The 16,035-nt window shown below is 45.7% G+C and overlaps 1 protein-coding gene across 7 annotated transcripts in view; it reads right to left on the bottom strand.

Annotated features, from left to right (window-relative positions):
• LOC144390244 (protein NLRC3-like) overlaps nt 1-12,398 on the bottom strand; it is a 111,842-nt gene extending 99,444 nt beyond the window's left edge. Inside the window, exons 1-11 of one of the 7 annotated variants that reach the window (XR_013454318.1) lie at nt 11,884-12,397; nt 8,211-8,333; nt 8,009-8,122; nt 7,520-7,633; nt 6,739-6,817; nt 6,374-6,584; nt 4,413-6,216; nt 4,148-4,321; nt 3,550-3,723; nt 3,021-3,194; nt 51-1,313 (exon numbers count right to left, since the gene is read on the bottom strand). Coding sequence is in view for 5 of the 7 variants with exons in the window: in XM_078096697.1 (XP_077952823.1) it covers nt 51-97; nt 3,021-3,194; nt 3,550-3,723; nt 4,148-4,321; nt 4,413-6,216; nt 6,374-6,584; nt 6,739-6,817; nt 7,520-7,633; nt 8,009-8,122; nt 8,211-8,299 (2,980 nt within the window). In the remaining 2 variants the exon portion in view is untranslated. The other 6 variants (XM_078096697.1, XR_013454319.1, XM_078096699.1 and 3 more) reach the window with 6 other exon arrangements.
• Between the last annotated feature and the right edge of the window lie 3,637 nt (nt 12,399-16,035).

Below are 16,035 nucleotides of genomic sequence, written 5' to 3'. Positions count from 1 at the left end.
ATGTCACAGTGTGAAGATGGTTGAATCTTCATGAATCAAAGCACACTTACACTTCCTCAGACCTGGTCTCAACCATCGGACTCCATCAGGCTCCACCCTGAAAGGAGGAGGGGGGTCAGAGCAGCATGGAGACATGGACATTACATCACTCTCACACACAGCTTTGTCCTTCATGTCCACATGGAGCACCTCTTCTTCTTCTACCACTACTTACAGACGACCACAGACTGTCAGTCAGGCGTCACACAGCGACGAGGTGCTGGAATATATTCATGAAGAAGATGAATGGATAACAAATAAGAAATGGACCTGTCTTTTGAACACATGAAGGACGGCAGCGGATGATTTTGCTGAGACCATCTACCGAAAACTTCCACTTCATGTCACAAATATATGCAAACTAGCAACCCAAGTTGAAGGGGCCAGGAGGGGGCGCCACTTCCCCGTCCTGAGGACAGAACAGACGTGTAGCAGAAAAGAGCTGCTGCACAAACTACCAGAGACGTCAAAAGTCTTCACGTTCATTACTCAAGTACAAGTATAGATACTCGGCTTTAAAAAGAGTATCGACTCAAGCTTTTTATTCAGTAAAAGTATAAAAGTACTGGTTTCAAAACTTCCTTAAGTGTAAAAATGAAAGTAAGGGAAGGGAAGAAAATGTCCATTAAGGACAAACTCTTAATGTGTGACCTCGCTCACAGAACATGTCAGTCCGTTACAATATGATGGAAGCTGCCTTCAGATCACATGACCTGCCGTTCAGATGATGGAAACATGGCGACATTCAGAGAGGAGACGCTGACAACAGAGGGACAAATGTGTCCACCCGCATGCTGCAGAACCTAAACACATAAAAGCAGAAGCCATTTTCCAGTGAGGCTGAATGAGGCGAGTCGGAGGACGTCCACGTTGTCCCATTGATCAGGTGGACTGCAGTGTCTCCCCGTTGTACTACTTCATGGGGGGGCACCCCTGTTATAATGATGGAAACTGTGATGTCCTTCACATCTCAACCAGCAAACTTACTCGTGACCTGCCAGCCGTCCTTCAGTCCAGAGCAGCATCACTGCTCCCATTAAGTGCAACACTGTTCCCATTGTAGGCGAGTTCAAATATATTACACAGTATTCATGTGTTCAAAAGCCCAATTACTTAATAAATGCAGTCAATTAAAGTTGATAACATTTTCTAAAACACGTTAGCTGATGAATGATTTGCATAAGTAGGTTAAATAAAGCCTTCCCTCTTTATACAGGGCTGTGAAGGGGGTCCCCATCCTGACGAAGAAGCAATCTGAGGATGAGCTGCCAACCCTTTTGTAAAAAAAATGAAAACCCATTAATGGAGAGATGTGATTTATGCAGTTTTTTTTTCTAAGTTTATTCAATTATCAAGCATAATTTACCTACATTTGATTGATTGATTTGTATTACTGTTAATACACTAGAGGTGATATACCTTAACTTTAGTGAGCGGCTCAACCTTTTGCATATTTTTCTGTCTGTGGCCCTCAGTGAAAAAAGTTTGGACCCCCCTGCTTTAATACGTGGAACACTTCCTGCATCTCGCTCTCGCTCGCCCCTCGCGTCCAGTAGTCGTATTACACTGTTTAACGTTCCCGTCTTCCTCGGTGGTTTGATTTAACGGTCTCACTTCCGCCCCGCTGCTCTCGCTCGCCCCCTAGTGTGATAACCGGCACTCCGCTTGTTGTTGTGGGCAACCCCACCGCCGTTCCTTCCCTGCACCCCCCTCGTCTCCCCCCCCCTCTCTCTCTCACCCCCCTCTGTGCTCACACACACACACACACACACACACACACACACACACACACACACACACACACACTCTGGTTTTGATTGCTTGTTTAGTGAGTAGGTTTAAAATAAGTGTTATGGGGATTGTTGGTTGCAGTTATAGGTGATCTTGATCGGTGTTCCTGTGAGTTAATAAACCCTGTTATACTTTAAAGAACCGTTTTCCTGTGTTTACTTGTACATTTATATGGTGGTGACCGTTGACATACATCGCCAGTGCTCGAACTTAACTCCTTCCAACATCTTCACTCTCAAGGAGTGAATATCAATTATGAGACTTGATTTATAGTTTTGGTTATTGGTCCCTGTTAGCTCAGGGTGGTGCCCCGTTATTTATTCATTCTGAGAAGTATCTTAGTGATTATTAATAATTCTATTAATGTCCATAAGTTGGTTCCTCATTTGCTAGTAACCTAATACGACCCCCTAGCCGCTCCCAACACTTCTCATCCAACCACAATCACATTCACTCCATCCGGATGGCAACATTTATCTGGATAGGGTTTTTTTGGTATGTTCTGTTCATTTCTACGATATAGTTGATACTAATTCCAGGTCCACCATCAGCTGTTGGTTCTTCACTGAGCGTCTGTGGCCGACTGTCACCTGTAGCTTCAACAAGTCCACTCTTATCATCCAGGGAACCGTCTCTCAGTGCAAAGCACCAAAAGCAGGTGAAGCTGAACTCCTTTAAAACACCAAACGTTCCTCCTGTGATGATCCATCAAGACGCTTTGAACAGATTGTTTCTCTGACTGTTTGTCTCTTAATAATAATGTCTGGACTAAAGGACAAACACACACTGGAGGCAGAGGACCAGCATCTAAACATCCAAGTGTTGTTTGAGTTGTTAAGAGCCCACAAACCTGCAGCGTGACCACGTTGACTCATATCAACCCACCATGATGCCGTCAACGTGTCAGGAGACACTGTCCTCTCTAATAACGTGGAGACAAAGCTCCAGAGAAACAAGGCTTTCATCACCTTCCTCCCTGTTCAGGCTCATCCTGGCTACTGTTCCTCACTACTTCTGTCTGTGTTGATGGTCTCATGTGGGACACAAACAGTTTGATGAGTCTCTGGTAGTTTGAGGTCAGCTTGGTGTGTCAGGGTCTTATTAACCAGGCTGTCAGTGGGACAGAGAAAAGGTTTCCAGATCTACCTCCTCTACCAGACTGATGGTCTGTGGCTGCAGCCTCTTCATACCTGAGAGTCTCCAGTCTCCAGTGAGGATCCTCCAGTGCAGCAGACAGCAGCTTCACTCCTGAGTCTCCTGGATGATTGTAGCTCAGGTCCAGCTCTCTCAGATGGGAGGGGTTGGAGCTCAGAGCCGAGACCAGAGAAGCACAGCCTTTATCTTTGATCAGACAGCCTGATAGCCTGCAGACACACAGAATAAGACACATGTCACATGATGTGAGGGAGCTGTGAGGGCTGGAAGGTCACCGCAGTACTGAGATACTATCAGGTACAGAGGGGTCACATTAACATGGTTACTGACTGGTTTCCAGTCACAACTAAACACCCACTAATGTACATCAACAACCTTATAACATTACCACTAACTCCATAATGTCAAATATTTACATTATATTGAAAATAAACACATTTTATGGAAATAGTTGGAAAATACATATTTGATTTAAATCATGCAAGCAGAAAGAATCTTATGAAAGTCATAAATGTACCATGGATGTAAATAAAGACACCAAGTGGACTTTAATTGAATCCTGACCTGAGAGTCTCCAGTTCACAGTGTGGACTCTTCACTCCAGCAGAAAGCAGCTTCACTCCTGAATCCTGCAGGTGGTTGTTACTCAGATCCAGCTCTCTCAGACTAGAGGACTGGGAGCTGAGAACTGAGGACAGAGCGTCACAGCTTCTCTTTGAGAGGTTACAGCCACTCAGTCTGAAGAGACAACAATAAACAAGAAAAATAACATTTGTATTCATATTGAATCCTCTGATGATGAGTTTGGACTAAAATACGATCAGTTAGAACATGAAAAAACATGTTCAGTGAAAGTGTTTACAATTATTTTTGTTCTACATAGAACAAGGTTTATTGTGTTCTACTGTTTACAGGAATTACTGTGGTATTAATATCAGGATGAGGCAGGGCTATTTATTGTTGTTTATTAGTTAAATTCAAAGTTAGGCTTCTCTATCCTCCATCTGACTCCTTCCATAGAAAGAAAGAGAACAAAGTGAGTGTAAATGTGGAATGAATCTTCATCAAATCAGAAATAATCAACCATCACTCAGCAGATCATCACTGAAGAGACACACATTAAAATCTTCAGTCTCTTGAAGACAAACTAACATAATCTGACCTGAGAGTCTCCAGTTCACAGTGTGGACTCTCCAGTCCAGCAGACAGAAGCTTCACTCCTGAATCCTGCAGGTGGTTGTTACTCAGATCCAGCTCTCTCAGACTAGAGGACTGGAAGCTGAGAACTGAGGACAGAGCGTCACAGCTTCTCTCTGAGAGGTTACAGCCACTCAGTCTGAAGAGAGGGATGAAGAAGAAGCAGTAAGTATAAAAGATGGCAGCATATTTAAGTCCTGATGTATGAATCTAACTCTCTCTGTACTTACAGAACTTTGTTGGAGGCTTTGACCACTGGCAGCAGCCTCAGAAGAGCTTCCTCTGAAGCAGAGAATTTCTTCAGGTCAAACACCTCCAGATCTTCTTCTGATGACAGTAAGATGAAGACCAGAGCTGACCACTGAGCAGGAGACAGTTTCTTTTTGGAGAGACGTCCTAATCTAAGGGACTGTTGGATCTCCTCCACTAGAGAACCATCATTCAGTTCATTCAGACAGTGGAACAGATTGATGCTTTTCTCTGGAGACACATCCTCACTGATCTTCTTCTTGATGTACTGGACTGTCTCCTGATTGGTCTGTGAGCGACTTCCTGTCTGTGTCAGCAGACCTCGTAGGAGAGTCTGATTGGTCTCCAGGGAAAGACCCAGGAGGAAGCGGAGGAATAAGTCCAGGTGTCCATTAGGACTCTGTAAGGCCTCGTCCACAGCACGCTGGTAGAGACGCTTTGGTTCAGGTTTGTCTCTAAAGACTTTAGACCACAGGGAGGTTGTTTGTTCTTCTGACAGCAGATTGACACCAGAGCTGAAGAAGGTCAGATGGACATGAAGAGCAGCCAGAAACTCCTGAACACTCAGATGGACGAAGCAGAACACGTTGTCCTGGTACAGTCCTCTCTCCTCTCTGAAGATCTGAGTGAACACTCCTGAGTACACTGAGGCTGCTCTGATATCGATGCCACACTCTGTCAGGTCGGATTCGTAGAAGATCAGGTTGCCTTTCTGCAGCTGATCAAAGGACAGTTTTCCCAGAGACTCGATCATCTTCCTGCTCTCTGGACTCCAGTGTGGATCCGTCTCAGCTCCTCCATCGTACTTGACCTTCTTCACTTTGGACTGAACCACCAGGAAGTGGATGTACATCTCAGTCAGGGTCTTGGGCAGCTCTCCTCCCTCTCTGGTCTTCAACACCTCCTCCAGAACTGTAGCAGTGATCCAGCAGAAGACTGGGATGTGGCACATGATGTGGAGGCTCCGTGAGGTCTTGATGTGGGAGATGATGCTGCTGGCCTGCTCCTCATCTCTGAACCTCTTCTTGAAGTACTCCTCCTTCTGGCGGTCAGTGAACCCTCTGACCTCTGTCACCATGCCAACACACTCAGGAGGGATCTGATTGGCTGCTGCAGGCCGTGTGGTGATCCAGAGGCGAGCAGAGGGAAGCAGCTTCCCCCTGATGAGGTTTGTGAGGAGCACATCCACTGAGGAGGTCTCTGTGACATCAGTCAGGATCTCATTGTTGTGGAAGTCCAGAGGAAGTCGACACTCATCCAGACCGTCAAAGATGAACACAACCTGGAACTCTTCAAACCTGCAGATTCTTGCTGCTCTGGTTTCACTGAAGAAGTGATGAACAAGTTCCACCAAGCTGAACTTCTTCTCCCTCAGCACATTCAGCTCTCTGAAGGTGAATGGAAATGTGAACTGTATGTCCTGGTGGTCTTTGTCTTCAGCCCAGTCCAGAGTGAACTTCTGTGTTAAGACTGTTTTCCCAATGCCAGCCACTCCCTTAGTCATCACGGTTCTGATTGGTTCCTCTCCTCCAGCTGAGGCTTTGAGGAGGTCTTCTTGTCTGATGGTTGTTTCTGGTCTGGCTGGTTTCCTGGATGCTGTTTCAATCTGCCTGACCTCATGTTCTTCATTGACCTCTGCAGTCCCTCCCTCTGTGATGTAGAGCTCCGTGTAGATCTCATTCAGAAGGGTTGGGTTTCCTGCTTTAGCGATCCCCTCAAACACACACTGGAACTTCTTCTTCAGGTTGGATTTGAGTTCACGCTGACAAACTGCAGCATGAAGTCCTGAATGAAGACAACAAAGAAGATCAATGAGTCACAGAATAGATTTCATCATGTCCTTTCTTCAGAGAATGACTATGAATATATTCTGTCCGTCTCTGAAGACATTAGTGAAGGTCTCATGTATCAGCATGGTAAGTCTGTAGAGAAATCCTCTTACTGCTCTGCAGACGCTCAGCCAGCTCCTCCTGCTTTATTCTCCTCAGGAAGTGCACTGAGATCTTCACAAAGGCCTCTCTGCTCCTCCTCTGCTCTTCATCCAGCACCTCCTCATCCTCTTTCTCTAAGCATTCTGGGTAATCTGAACTCACAACCTTCTGGATCTTCTTCAGCTCGTTCTTCACAAAAGTGAGGATGTTCTCCTCCAGCAGCTGGAACAGAACATTCTATGAATGACACCAACTAGAACCATGGAAGCCACCATCAGGTCCATGTTGGACAGACGGACAATCCACTGGTCTACAAAGTGCAGCACGGAGATGATGGTGAACTGAGAGATGTTAAACTAGTTGTTTATGTACACACCATGAAGATGGAGTCCAGGTGTGTTTGATGCTGCTGGGTAGATGGACCTGTGGGAACCTCTGTGCTCTCCTGGTCCTCTCTGTGGAGGAACATGAACCATCAGCTCACATGGTGTTTGGACCATCAACACCAATACAACATTAGTTAAAGATATTGGCTTCTGTCATGATTGATCATGATGGAAACCAGATGCTGAAGACTGTCGATGATGACGGACAGTTTATAGTTGAGTGACAGTTAGTCATCAGTTTCATCTGGTTTTAGTTCTTACTGTGGGTCATAAAAACAACGTGTGCAGACCTCTGCATCTGGTCCAAAGTCCTATGGAACTACTCCAAACCTCTTCAGTCCGTCCCCTGACCTCTAGAAGTCTCCTTAGATCTTCTGAAACTAGTCTTTGGACCTTTTCACAGAGTCTACTGATGATACTTTGTCCAAACCTCTGTATGGAGTCCAGAGACCACGTCAGCTGGTCCACAGAGCACTGAGCTTATTCTAAATCACATGTTCAGTCCCAGTCATCTGTCTGCAGAAACCTGCAGCTGTCTCCAGATGTGACCTCTGCTGATCCTGATGTGGAGGAACTAGCTCACATTGTGTTTACATCTGAGGATGTTTACAGTTAATGATTCACACTTAAACACACACAGACCAGTTAGATGAAGATACTGAGTTCTGTCATGATGGATCGTCATGGAAACAACACTTTAAACAATGAACAAACATTTATGTAATTCATGACTGAGGATCAGAACAGTTCTTCATCTGTTTAAGAACTTACTCTGGGTCATAAGAACGGCGTCCATCTTTGAAGTCAATATATCGATCAATAGACCGATCACTCTTCATGGACAAACATCTGGGTTCAGGAGACTTTCCTCTCTGCTGATGTGAACTGAAAGAAACACTGAGATTACATCATCACGTCATCATCTAATCATGAAGCATCAGCTCACATGGTGTCCATCCTCACAGAGACCAAAACAAGGTAAAGGTCCATGACGTGAGGTCTGGATGTGGACCACATGACTCCCTGTAGTGGTTTAGGTCTACTGGTCCTGCTGGTCCCACTGAGAATCAACAGCTCAGTCTTTCAGCTCACTGTTTTCTTCACCAGTCAGTTTGGTTTAGTCCCAACAGGTCTCACCAAGTCCTCCATGGAGCTCTCCCTCCCTCACTGGACACTGCTGAAGAGCCCTGGAGCAAGAAACCCAGAACCTCCACCAGAGAGTCTGGTAGAAACACCTCATCATCAGCCTGAGACCCTCACCTTGCATCAACAGAGGGACCAACGTCTTTGAAGGCTATAGGAGGCTCCATAGACCGGTTACTCTTCATGGACACACAGCTGGGTCCGGGTCCAGGTCCTGGTCTCTGATGGGTCCTGGTCACACATGTAGAAGCAGAGTCAGTGAGTCAGAGACGTTGGGACATGGAGACGAGTGGAGGACAGTTGGAGATGGTCCTCTCACCTCTGAGCTTTGGTCTGGCTGTCATGTTCCCCACACAGAGGGGCTTCAGAGGGAGGGACTCGGTCCTCTGGGTCCTCAGCCTGATTCATAGCAGAGTCCACACCTTCACACCTTCACACCAACCTGCTGGCAGAGCTCACACGTTATTGACAAACCACCAATTTGGGTTTTTCCTATGAAGCCAAATGGAAGCGCAGCAGCTAAACCAGAAGTGCACATTTTCACAGTAAAAGTCCTGGAATGGAAGGTTTGTAGGGTATAAATGCCTCAGTGATCCAGCGTATAGCAGGGTAGCATATGAAGAAACGTTAGCTAGTGAATATAAATGGATCTCGGTTATTACTGATGTTTTTGTAGCCCAATTCAGTCCAAAGGTTTGGACACTTTCTCATTGAATCGAATGAGTAAACGTGTCCAAACGTTTGACTGTTCATCTCATTTAAGAACCAATCGGTGTGGTTGAGGTTTGGGCTTTGGGCGTTTTACAACACGAATGCTTTGATGTGAACTATTCCATTGTAGCCCAGGCTGCATGTTTAGGCTCATTGTCCTCTTGTCCTCTATTTGGCTCCGTCCATCTTCCCCTCATTCATTGTCTCCTGGTCCTGCTTGTCAGTTTGGGTGGACTTCCTCCTCTTGGCAGGTTTGTGGCTGTTTAATCCTTCATGGACTTGAAAGCTAAAGAAGTTCTGCAGGTGTTGAGGAGCAGGGGGTGTCAGACCCAACTGCTCTGTGGAGGAACCGAACATGTTGAGGGAAAGAGGATGTTACGCTCAGCTAGTGTGGAGACACTCGTGGTGCTCTACAAGTATTTGTAGCTGTAAAACATTTGCCATATGAAACTCATAGAGGTGGATTTGACTTTGTTACCTCGAAGCTAAAGGAGGGGAATGATTCTGCTTTCATAGAAGCACAAGCACTCACTACCTGGAAGGGGATTGGATCATTGAAGCCTCTATTAAGGCCACCACAGTGTTCTCAGGATCAATGGACCTTTGACAGCTGATGAGAGGAAACTAATCAAAAGTACGCTGTGCATCCGCCCACAGCTCCAGAGGTCCCTCTGAGGTCACAGGTCACATGGCAGCAAAGAAGGACAGAGAACCAATCCTTCTCTTTTCTGCTCTCGTCTCGTGACATTTGGGAAAATGTGTCAAATGTTCTAGAGTCCAAATGTCTGAAGGCCGTAAAGTCACACGAGTCATTTTCTTTAGACCAACATTATATCTTCTCATCTTGGACCTTTGAGCTCTTTGGTCTACAGCTTGATTTAGGATGGAAGTGTGACAAACAAAGAAACGTCTCTATTCTTATTTATTGATCCATGAACAACACGTGTTCACTCCTCCACGACATCAACATACATGATGTTTACAACTAAGCATGAATATCAAATGAAGGAAACACAAGCATTCAATGCATCTGTCCCATAAACAACAACCGTTCAATATGATTCAATCTGTGGTTTGAATCAGTGGTTCTCAACTGGTGGGTCGCGGACCCCTTTTTAATGGCCTGGGAATTGGCGTTTTCCCCTTTGCCTGGAAAATAAAAATTATAATTAAAAAGAAAATTGGGGAGACTTTGGGTTTTTGGGATAATTAAACCTCCTACTTAGTTTTCTAATTAAACATGGCGAAACGGAAGTACGACACCGACTACGTTAGATGTGGGTTTTCTTATATTGAGGACAAAACAGGGCAAAAACCTCAGCGTGTTTTGTGCAGCGAGGTTCTGGCACAAGAAGCATGAAGCCGTCCAAACTGAAGCGGCATTTGGAAAGTAAGCGCTCTTCTCACAAAGAGACCTGTGGAGCCCTTTAAACGGATTAAATCTGTCTCTGCAGCGGAAGGGGAACAACATTCATCAACAGCAGGACAAAATCAATGCTTCCAGAAAAAAGATCTCTGTGTGGGCAAGTCATGCTTCCAGAAGCCGACTCGACGTGTTCCCCAATGCCTGTCATGAGGGTCAGCAGCTGGACGCGGCAGACAAGAACGTACTGGAGAAACAATCACGGCGCATCTGAATAAACTTCTGGAGCCGTTTAACGAATACTTTCCCCAGAAACAGAGGGACGACCACTGGATACGTGACCCGCTTGGAATCCACATAGAAAGTGTCACGTTGCCAAGCAACGGAGAGTCAGCTGATGGAGCGGTCATGTGACCGTAGGCGGAGGTGAGCCCCTCCCAGTTGTGGTGCAGCAGCGTGATCAGCGAGTGTCCTTCCCTCGCCACTCGAGCAGTCAAAGTGCTGCTACCCTTCAGCACTGCCTGTCTCTGTGAGTGCGTCTCAGCTCTGGTTCAGCTGGAGACTAAACACAGGAAGAGACTGGACATCGAGCTTGACCTCAGACTGGCCTTGTCCACTAGAACTCCAAACTTGGAGACTCTTGCCAAGAGCAAAAAACATGCCCAGTTCTCCCAGTAGAAATTCCTCCAGACTCAAGTCACTTTTCACCTCAGGTTGAAGTGAGTGCTGCTTAATTTTATGTAAAGCACAAAGTTTTTCAGGATTTACCTCCTGATGAGGTAATCACAAGAAACGTTCATTTTCTACATCCGAATCCTTTTGAATAAACTTTTTATTTAATTTATTTTGCATTTGTGCAAAAGCTCCTCAAGACACAGTGTTTGTCGTATCTGTTAAAGTCATTTGAGTCTTTTTTGTTTGAAATGGCTGAAGATTCTTAATTGTTGTATGTTGTAATACCTCGTGTCCTTAAGATGCACTTTGGGGTTTTAGCTCATTTAGTGTAAAGGGAATAGTTCCCTCTCTAGCGTCGCTACCAGCTGGCTGTTTTCTCATTAAACTTGTTTTTGTGTGGTCATACGTGTTCTGTCTCCACACGCTCTCAGGTTCAAACTGCACCATATTTTCATTAAATACATCTGAGAAGTGAAGGATGTCCCTCGATTTGGGTCGGTTGTCATTGAGGGGTGATGGAGGGTCCCGGAGCCACCAGACCAGCTGAGAACCACTGCTTTAAATAGTCGTATTCTGCCCCCTAGTGGTGGAGATGTGAACACGTTTACTCTCCTTAAAGTGTCTCTGAGCACTGAAGCAACACAACAATACTGGAAATAAATATCAGAGCCAACAGCAACGAGTCTGCCACCACAAACTGTGTCATTACCTACAGTAATAAATGTGTTGTTACTATATTAATAACTATATTGCATCAAACAGCGCACAGATGAATGAGTATCTGTGTACATGGATGAATGTAAATGTGTCTGCGTGTAGTCAACTGCTGTTGTTAACACACGATGACGTTTCATATTCATTCTTCTAATGTTACTCTGCTATATTATAGATATTGTTGCGTCACAGACGGATTTCTATCGTACAAACGTTCTATTGCGTTTTACTGTTAAAATGTGCGCACTTCCGGTTTAGCGGCTGCGCTTCGGTTTCGTTTTAAAAGGAACAAACAAAAAGGGATTTACAGAAAAACAGATCGGTCGTTTTTCGTGTTTGGATTTGGACAGAAAGGGACATTTACTCTTTTGGTTTAAAGCGAAAAAACAAAAAAACGGTGTTATTTCCGTATTTTCGTTTTATTTCCGTATTTTTCGTCTAAACGGTAAAGGAACTTTGCAAAGGTTGACGGCCCGTTAACACACAAACACACAGTAAACACACGCTGTGTGTCACGGGACATACTCACACGATGTGACACTTTAAGACGTTAAGGTGAAGCTCTGGTGACTTTCTACGCGTCTCCCTCACGTCTTCTTCTTCTTCTTCTTCTTCGTCGTCTTCCGGTTTGTTCTGGCGGGTCGCAACCAGCGTCACGTGACCAGGTGCATCGCGCCACCTGCTGGACCGGAGTGTGCAGGTTCAGGGTTTATTGCTCAGCCTGCCGCTGTTACCTGGATCCTACGACCTGGTCCCGTCTCTTCTATGAGACGCATCAGGGGTCTAAAGCAGTCGGGCCCACCCTGCTCCACTGACACGACTCCCTCCACACTCCACTTCCGTCCCCGGTGGACAATTTGAGCATCCAATCGGTTTCTTTCGTTATTGTATTTTTGACCCTTCGTAACGACGTGCTCCACATCTTCAGTTTCGTTGCCATTACGAACAGAGTTGAGTTCAGACCTGTGTGACTGAGTCGTGATATGATGACCTCCTCTCTCCGCGTACAGCAGGGATCCAATATCTCTTCCAGCATCCATACACATGTCATTAATCATGATATTATAGTAATATTACAATTACGTTTGTCCTCTGAATAATAAACGTGTCTGTCCTCATCCCTTCATAATGAGAGTCTCTGTCCTCTCCACCAGACCTCCTTGTAGAAACATCTCGTTTTAGCAGCTCCGTTCACCGGAATATGGAGGAGAAACACACAGAAACGGAAGCGAAAAGACTCCGAAGGCTCGTGTTGCTGTAAACGTCTTCCGGATGTAAGTTAGTTCAACGTGAGAGCCGATAAACCGCTACGGTCTCCTGATGAGACAACATGTCCAAAGGGCTCAGAGTGGGATTGTTATCAGACACGTTGGTTCTTCAGGTGATTCCGTGTTGCCGAATAACAGATGAGCTCCGCGTGGTTCACAAAGGCTCTTCTACTTGATGTTAGTGGTGATGTTTGGGCCGGTTAGGCAGCAGCGTTTGTTTAATTCAACCCTTTCTGAACAGAGTTCTGCAGCACACGTCACCGTCAGGCTGAGCGCTTATAAGCAGCTGCTTGGTTTGCCCACGTGGGGGCGCTGTGGCCCACAGAGCCACCGGTTAGTTCTGTGACGTCACATAAGTGCGTTTTAAGTGTTTAAAAGACACTAGAACACAACACACTGAACTAAACCAGAGACGTGTGTGGGACAACGTCCTGTAAGAGGACAACGAGGGAACTCGTGCTGATGTCCAGCAAGGGGACGTTGTCCCTCCAGATGTTAGTCCATCGTGTTCAGAGGCGCTGACGTTCTCAGTGAACTACAAGCAGGAAGTGAACTAATCCCACATGTGCTGCTGCTCGATGACTGAACCCGTTGTTGTGAACAAGAAGAGGCTCTTTAGTCACCAAAGAACAACAGTTACTTCATTATCGTGGCTCCACTGACCTGTGATTGACAGGTGACATCACGTCTCTACCTGAGTTAAGACAATGACGTCACTACAAGGCTCACCGCTACTTGAGCTTCTCTGCATGGCCTCAGCGCGCTGCATCGTGCCGCCTTCATTCACGTGTCATTCAACATGATTGACAGCTGTATGAACAGCAGCTGAGGGGCGCGGAGACGTTCCTGCAGCAGGAAGAACGGAGAGAACTCAGAGCACCAGTAAAGGTCTTCAGGGAGCCCCGGTGGTGGAGCTCAGTGGTTCCATTAGCGCCTCGGTCCAGGGGAAGCTTCAGGAGAACGGCTGGTCATGGACGGGTAATAAGCAGCAACAGAAACATACGAGAAGACTGTCCACAGCTGCATCATGAGGGACCTCTGTCCTCGTGTCCCCTGTTGACTGGACGACACGTGGAAGCAGCTGAAGGTCCTGATCTCCACGCTGCTCGTATTAACCTCCCAACGTGGGGCCCTTTCTCAACGATGGGACGCAGAGGACGGACTTGCGTTCTGGGGAGAACAGACTCGGGGGTCCTGACTCACGGGGACAACAGAGGACGCTCATTTCATGGGACAGCAGCTGCCTCGATGACGTCAGCTGCTCTGAAACATTTGAATACGCTTCTTGACTGTCGGGTGTTTAACTATCACGCTTTTGTTTGCTTCTCATTTCAAATAGAAACGCTGTGTGTGACGGAGCAGCAGAGGAAACTAATTCACAGTAAATATAAATATCAGACGTGAAAGTGTCTCAATGGAGCAGATCAGAGTTGTTGGAGCCTCGAGGGGCTTTTTATTTATTTAGTCCTGAATGTGTTAGTCTATGTTCTTAATGCAGAACTTATGTAAGTTGATCTGGCCAGAGGTGCGTCAGAGAAGAACAACCCGACAGTTTGAAGGCAAAGAGCAAACTCAGTCAACTGCAGAAGAGATCTACTTTCCTCTTATTGATACAGCTCTTATTACTTTAAAGGAGAGATTTTCACACATGGAAACCTTCTACGAGCTGTATGGATATCTTTACTCCACCGACGTCATGAGAAGGAAGGGAAGCTGGATGAATGCTGCCACAGACTGGAGCAGAGATTTGATGGTGTTGATGCAGAGGACCTGAAACGTAAAGGGAGCAACTAGATCCTTCCCCCAACGATCTCAACACCACCTGAGATGCTTGATTTTATTTATAAGGAGAATATCTTAGACTTGTATCCAAATATAAGTATAGCACTGAGACTTGTGGCCTCAGGTGAGAGAAGCTGACTAAAACATATTTAAGATCAACAACGTCACAGGAGAGGCAGTCTGCACTCGCTGTCTCCATTGAGCAAGAAGTCAGGAAGGTAGTGGATATGGATCTCCTCATTGCAAGATTTGCTGAGGCCAAGGCTCACAAAATAAGAATATAAGGACAAAAAGGAGAAAATACAAAGAAAACGGGAGAGAGATGATGTGAAAAATGGGCAAGAAGAGAGGGACAACAGGTAAAACACATGATACATGTGTATTATGTTTCAAATGTATCTGTATAGTTGACCCGTATTGTGTGTTGTCTTCTCATGTCACCACATAGAGGACAGCTTCTACTGAGCTGTGTAAAGGTAAGTCATCTCTCACATACAGTCATCAAATTACAACTTATCTAGTGAAATCAGTGGGCAGCAGTGGCTCAGGAAGTGGAGCGGGTCGTCCAATAATCAATGGTTTGGCGGTTCGAATCCCTGTCTCTCCCGTCGTAGTGTCTTTGGCCAAAGAAAAATTAATTTGATGTATGTGATCCAGTATTCTATCAGAGAGCCTACTGGTAAATATAATATATGTGTATTTTGTTAAAATGTATACAGTGCATCCGGAAAGTATTCACAGCGCTTCACTTTTTCCACATTTTGTTATGTAACAGCCTTATTCCAAAATGGAATAAATTCATTATTTTCCTCAACATTGTACACACAACAACCCATAATGACAAAGTGAAAACTGTTTTTTGCAAACTTTTGCAAATCTGTTAAAAATAAAGAACTAAAACGCAACATGTACATTCACAGCCTTTGCCATGACACTCAAGATTTAGCTCAGGTGCTTCCTGTTTCCACTGATCATCCTTGAGATGTTTCTACAACTTGATTGGAGTCCACCTGTGCTAAATTCAGTTGATTGGACGTGATTGAGAAAGGCACACACCTGTCTGTATAAGGTATCACAGCTGACATATCAGAGCATAAACCAAGCCATCAAGTCCAAGGGATTATCTGTAGACCTCAGAGACAGAATTGTGTCGAGGCACCGATCTGGCAAAGGGTACAGAAAGATTTCTGCAGCATTGAAAGTCCCAATGAGCACAGTGGCCTCCATCATCCAGAAATGGAAGAAGTTTGGAACCACCAGGACTCTTCCTAGAGTCGCCCGCCCAGCCAGACTGAGCGATCGGGGGAGAAGGGCCTTAGTCAGGGAGGTGACCGGGAACCCGATGGTCACTCTGACAGAGCTCCAGCCTTGTTCTATGAAGAGAGGAGAACCTTCCAGAAGGACAACCATCTCTGCAGCACTCCACAAATCAGGCCTGTTTGGTAGAGAGGCCAGACGGAAGCCACTCCTCAGTAAAAAGCACATGACAGCCCGCCTGAAGGACTCTCAAACCTTGAGAAACCAAATTCTCTGGTCTGATGAAACAAAGATTGAACTCTTTGGCCTGAATGCCAAGCGTCATGTCTGGAGGAAACCAGGTACTGCTCATCACCTGGCCAATACCATCCCTA

This window comes from Gasterosteus aculeatus, chromosome 21, assembly GCF_964276395.1.
Source record: "Gasterosteus aculeatus chromosome 21, fGasAcu3.hap1.1, whole genome shotgun sequence".
NCBI lineage: Eukaryota > Metazoa > Chordata > Actinopteri > Perciformes > Gasterosteidae > Gasterosteus > Gasterosteus aculeatus.
This window is presented reverse-complemented; position numbering and strand designations above follow the sequence as displayed.